The 5,970-nt window shown below is 37.6% G+C and overlaps 2 protein-coding genes across 3 annotated transcripts; both read right to left on the bottom strand.

The window, feature by feature from the left end:
* Window positions 1-434: 434 nt before the first annotated feature.
* On the bottom strand, window positions 435-2,613 carry LOC110888497. The gene is made up of 4 exons (XM_022136022.1): window positions 1,843-2,613; window positions 1,507-1,755; window positions 677-1,405; window positions 435-476 (listed from the first exon to the last, which is right to left on the bottom strand). The coding sequence occupies exons 1-4, from the start codon at window positions 2,611-2,613 to the stop codon at window positions 435-437; spliced, it is 1,791 nt and encodes a 596-aa protein (XP_021991714.1).
* An 876-nt stretch (window positions 2,614-3,489) lies between these two features.
* LOC110890625 (zinc finger A20 and AN1 domain-containing stress-associated protein 5) lies at window positions 3,490-4,753 on the bottom strand. 2 transcript variants are annotated; one of them, XM_022138235.2, is made up of 2 exons: window positions 4,443-4,753; window positions 3,490-4,154 (listed from the first exon to the last, which is right to left on the bottom strand). In XM_022138235.2, the coding sequence occupies exon 2, from the start codon at window positions 4,129-4,131 to the stop codon at window positions 3,655-3,657; it is 477 nt and encodes a 158-aa protein (XP_021993927.1). In that variant the 5' UTR covers window positions 4,132-4,154; window positions 4,443-4,753; the 3' UTR covers window positions 3,490-3,654. The 2 variants fall into 2 exon arrangements, with proteins under 2 accessions (XP_021993927.1, XP_021993925.1); XM_022138233.2 differs by having other exon boundaries at window positions 3,490-4,298; window positions 4,443-4,752.
* Window positions 4,754-5,970: the final 1,217 nt, after the last annotated feature.

A 5,970-nucleotide genomic window follows, 5' to 3' on the forward strand; every position in this document is an offset into this window, starting at 1 on the left:
CCCAAGTCTGGGTATTATCCAGCGGGAGATGCTTATCTCAGGAATTTCATCCTTTGTTTTATGGAGGAAAGCGCAAGGCTTTATGATGCGCAAGTGTTACTTGCTATTTGACTTTTTGAGCCTTCTTTGTAGAACCAATGCGCGGCCGCGCAAGGTAAGAAGGGCTGGAAGACGAAGTTGTGGTATGGTCCCAAGTACTTATTATGAGGTTTTTGCGACCTTACCCCTTCATCAGGTGTTATCATATGTATGCTATTGGAAAATCTAGTTTACAACCGTTCATTGACATGGAACGAAGTAAACATTCAGGATGCTTGTGTCAGATATAGACGCTACATGGCTGATGAACTCTACGCCGGGCGCTACACACCAACTAATTTTTGAAGGTTGGACGTACGCATTGTAAAATTTAATTCTTATATAAATTAAAAGTACTAATTACTATTGCGGTTACGAGAATTTGTTACATGATTTTCCTAATTAAAACATAAAAAACTAAGCTATTATTAAAATTCTGCTAAATTATAAGATAGACAAATGTCATCTATTGGACTCTGGCTTTCTGTCTCTTTCCCTTTTCCTATACCTGATGTTTTACGTGAACGAATCTGTGATGGACTGGATTTAAACAAACGTCACGACCATGGCCGTATGTTCGACACCGCGAACAATATACCTGAACAGGCTCTTCCCCACGAGACAAGATCTGGGTGTTTTCTTTTGGACGGCCAGATTGACGTTTTGTAATATGCGGCGGTAATACACTGCCAATGCCTTCTGGTATCACCCATTCAGACCTATGAGGCAGAGGATTAATCGATTCTTCATACGTTTTTTTGTATACTTCGTTTGAATAACATGAGAATGCATAATGACTGCAATCAGTTTCACCCAAAAATCTTGAAACAGCAATCACATGCCCACAAGGTAGACCAGAAACTTGCCAGACACGGCAGCTGCACGAACGATTCAAAAAATCAACTAAACCCTTTTTCCCACCGTCTTCAACAAGAAAACTGTCTGCCTTGATACCTGCAACAGTCCAGGTTCTAGAACCTTCAATTTTCTTTAAAATTTTCTTCTGTGCCCACTGAGTCAGTGAGTGGCTCTCCTGCATGCCCTGCAGTCGACGGTCATAAAACCATTTTTGTACGGACTCGCGGAAGAATTCGATAAGTTGCGTTATCGGCATCTTACGCGAGAATCTAGACAAAGAGTTAATAGACTCCGCACTATTAGATGTCATATAGTGGTATCGATTGCCGGGACAATGAGCTCTTGCCCATCTACCAAACCCAATATTTGTTAAAACCTGGCGTATTCTAGGAACAGCAAGACATAACGCATTGAATGACTCGTTAAAGTCAGACATCCGATAAGATTTACATGTCTTCCACCATAGTGCCTAGTATTCTTTTTTTTAGAAGACGGCAAACGTAAATTCATCATTAAATGACGACAACACAACCCGTGGTAAACACGTGGAAACACGTTTCTAACACCTACATGTATAGAATTCGCCCTATCCGAAATGATCGCCATATCTGCTATTTCACCAACACACTCTCTAAGCTTTGAGAGAAACCATGCCCAACATTCACCATCCTCTGATTTTCCTATGCCATAAGCAATTGGTAAAATCTGATTATTTCCATCCATGGCCACTGCTAAAAACAACGTCCCTTTAAATTCACCCTTTAGGTGTGCCGCATCAATGATAACGACCGGTCTTGGATTAAATATAAAGCTACGAATCTGAAAATTAATGATAACAAAATAAGATCAAACGTATCTTATTCTAAAAAAATAAGAACAAATGCAAAAAAAAAAGGTGTAACTTACCGCAGCACCTAACGCAATAAAAACCATTTCAAAACGACTCTGCTCATCAACCAAGATGTGAGTAATGCTTCCAGGATTTGCAAGCTTCAAATTGTAACGGTATATTGGTAGTTCGGCAAAAGAGTCTCGGGTTGTTCCTTGTAGAAGTTCAAGTACATGGTTTTTACCACGCCAAGCTTGAAGGTTTGTTATCTCAACCTCGAACCTTTGTCTAAAATCTTTGACAATCTCTTTCGCTCGATATATCCTACCACTGTCTTTTAGTTGTTCCTTTAAAAAGTGACCCAAAACCTTTGGGTTAGCCTGACGGAAATGTGGGTGTGTTTGCGTCTTCGAACAGGTGTGTCTATCATTCATATGTTTAACAAAAAATAAACTACCACCAGGAATAGCATATGCCTTAAATCGCCATTCACAACCATCACCCATGCATGACACTTCATACCGTGTCTTAGATGATCTATCAACTTTAAACTCGAAATGCTCTAACAAACATTTCTTTCCCAACTCAAGCTTCATCTCTTCTTTGTTATTGAATATATGACCGGCCTCAAACACTATAGATGAAGATGCTGATTCGTTGTGAGACGTGGATGATTTTTCAAAAAATTTTTCTAAAACAGGACACACATCCTTTAAAACATCAACACTTTCTTTTACTGAAATATTTAGATCTGGAGTTTTGAAGTTGTTTAAAGAAGAAAAACCAGAGGAACCAACACCAGACTCTTGAATAACATATAATTTATATAATTCAAAAGGATTCTGCATCGCCAAATCAAAAAAAATCTAACATCTCGATCATTAATTATATCGATCGGATCAGTAAACGTAGACATCCGGTATGACAACTGTGTAATGTTTGAAGTATCACACATCTTAGAAACATAGTTTAAAAAACTATTATATGAATGATCTGTTTCAATTTCTAAATCACGTCTCCTTGAATCGCCATCAGTAACATACTCAATGTTTCCGTTAATGACATCCCACTTCCCCCAATATAAACAACAAACTTGACCCTCATGTTGTGAGATAATTACTAAAAAACAAACATTTTAAATCTTAGATTTAAACTTCAAATACGGTTTTTCATAATGTATGGTATTTAAAAAAGGTAACCCTCTAAATAAATGAAAAACGTCTTAAATTCCTACATAAACGTCTTGAATTCGTACAAGAAACGTCTTGAATTCGTACAACAAACGTGTTAAAATAAAAAATCCGGCTCGAGCTGATGTAGCCGGCTAAAGAGAGTGATATGGCTCAAGCCGGGCGGAAACGTCTCAAGCCGTCTGGAAATATGGGCAGCCATAATGAAACGTCTCAAGCCGTCTGAAACGTCTCAGCCAAGACGTCCAGACGCCTGACTTTTCCGTCGGACACGTGGCAGATTTTGGTTGGTCAGCCGCCAAGACGTTTGACTTGGCTAGTTTAGAAAAGTTGACCCATTCTTGGCCATTTTCGCCATTTTCCCTTATGTTCATGCCATAGTTTTATAACTAAAACGTCCAATTTAAGTAAAAATAAATTTTGATTTTATAAAAGGTCTCTAAAAAGTAAAAAATAATAACTACCGATTCCCAATAAGAACAAAAACAGGCTCCAAACCGGTGTGCTGAACAAAAACCCTGTGCGAATGCCATATTCAACAACAACACGTTTGCTAATTTCATTCAATAATCAATCGATGAAAAATCATACAACAAACACTTCAATCAAGATCAAACATTCATAATAACTAATCTCCTACAATTTCAAGTTCTTCGAACACATGCGGAGGATATTTATAACAAAAAATAATAATCCAATTCAAATCCTAACAATTTTCGCAGCTTTCACTACTGGATTTTCTCTAGCAATCGCCTCACGACCGGCGCTTTTGTAATCGTAACTGCAGTCATGCCTGTCGGAATACCGGTGCTCACCGCAGAACATATCGCCGCACCGGCAGCGGAACCCGGTCAAACCAACTCTTTTTCGGCAACCTGAGCACCGATTAACAACTTTCACTTCCTTATCTATCTTCACAACCGTCCGATCTACCGTCATGGATTCATCGCGTGACGTTAGCGTTACCGTTGACCTCGCCGGAGACCTACGAGAGCCAGATCTAGACCGAGGACGTTGCGCCGCCGTGGAACTGGCGGCTGTGGTGGCGTTGAAGCACTTTTGACACATATTGTTCGTCGCCGGAGCTCCGACGACGCCGCAGTTGTTTACGCATGGAGTTAGGGTTTCCGGTACAGATTTGAACTCTGTTTCTTCTTTTTCTGTCCTCTGAGCCATCTTCGAACGAAATTCACAAAGATCTGAAGAATAAAAACGGTTATATCACCGAATTACCGTCGGAAGTTGTAAATTAGAAGCGTTAATGAAAATTTTCCGGCGAAATCTTCAACGAATCTGTAAATTCACACAGATCTGAAAGTTTTCCGGCGAAATCTTCAACGAATCTGTAAATTCACACGGATTTACGGTTACAATTTGTGATATAGAAGCTTTATCGCCGGAGAAATGAAAGTTTTCCGAGGAGATTTGATTGAATCTGTGAATTCACAAAGATCTGAACGAGAAAAACAGTTATATGACTGATTTACCGTTAAAAGTTGTGATACAGAAGCTGTGTGGCCGGAGAAATGAAAGTTTCCGACGAAATCTTCAACGAATCTGTGAATTCACAAAGATCTGAACGATAAAAACGGTTATCTCACCGATTAACCGTTAAAAGTTGTGATATAGAAGCGGTGTTGCCGGAGAACGAAAGTTTCCCGGCGAGATTTGATAGAATCTGTGAATTAAAAAAAAAAAAAACTGAAGAGTAAAAACAGTTTTATTGCGGGTTGATCGTCGGAAATTCGCCGGATAAATGGAGGCTTCCCGGCGAGAATTGGTTGAATTTTGTGTTGGGGGAGGGGGTTTATTAAGGGAAGGGGAAAGTGGTGATGGTTAAACGCGTGATAATCACGCAAATGGTGGTGGGGAATTACGGTTGTGCCCTTTTAGGCTTTTCACCTGTTCCCAGATGTAGGACCGTTTTCGCCCGTGACGAAAAGCTTTGGCCTTTTTGTAAAGGATTTTATATCTTTTTTAGTTTTTTAAGATTTTTAAGATAATATTTATAGTTTATGTCCACTGGATTGGTTTTAATAATTTAAGTGTAGTTTATTAACTGACTAGGTTAGTTCCCTGTGTGTTACACGGGTTGAACAATTTAAACTATATAGTATAGATATTTTCTGTAAATGCAAAACAAAGACAGAGACATTTACATACCATATTGACATAAATGAGTTAATATAAATGTAACCCATCAACTCCTACATATTAATTAATGTCGTAGAGTTCGATAAGACGGCTCTAATGTCGGTTGAATGAGTTCAATCAGAGTCAATTTGATACCCTTTGTACGATTTCTTATTTTTTGAATCTTTGTATTTGATTCTAAACCTATTATTAATATTATTGATAATAATTTTAGTTATATATATCAATAATATAATTAGTCTAACATATTAATATTATTATGAATTTCGAAACTTGTTTAGCTAGGATTTAAGATTCTATTGAAGTTTTAGTTTAACAATAGGTTATTGAATTAATAATAAGAATTTGTATTAGATTAGATTAAATATTATTATTATTATTTGTATTAGATTAGATTAAATATTATTATTATTAGTATTATTAATAATTTTAATCAATTAAATGAGAGAATGACAAGTGTCCCAAAACAGGTTTCTTTTATTATATAGTATAGATATTAAGTTATACGAAATAGTGTGACATTTGCAACTCTTTATGTCGTTGTCAAGAGCTATTACTCTTACGAAAGCGTAATTATTTGTCTCTCTAATGAGTAATTAACTAATCGTCATTACAAGCTGAGCTCCTAACGAGTTGAGCTTGTGTTTGAACTCTACTAAGTTAACCAAGTCGATCTGGAGTTCTAGTATACTATAGAAGTCGAACTCAAGCTTAAATAAATTTGGTCTCGACTTGTTAACATCCCTAGAATCTAGATGCATATCCAAGTTGATGTATGTTTTATCATATATTTGCGTATGGTTAGGCTAAGGGTGTAGGACTGTAGGGTTCGAGGAAGGGGAGTCCCATGTGGCATCAACG

The sequence above is a fragment of the Helianthus annuus genome, chromosome 11 (genome assembly GCF_002127325.2).
Source record: "Helianthus annuus cultivar XRQ/B chromosome 11, HanXRQr2.0-SUNRISE, whole genome shotgun sequence".
Taxonomy (NCBI): domain Eukaryota; kingdom Viridiplantae; phylum Streptophyta; class Magnoliopsida; order Asterales; family Asteraceae; genus Helianthus; species Helianthus annuus.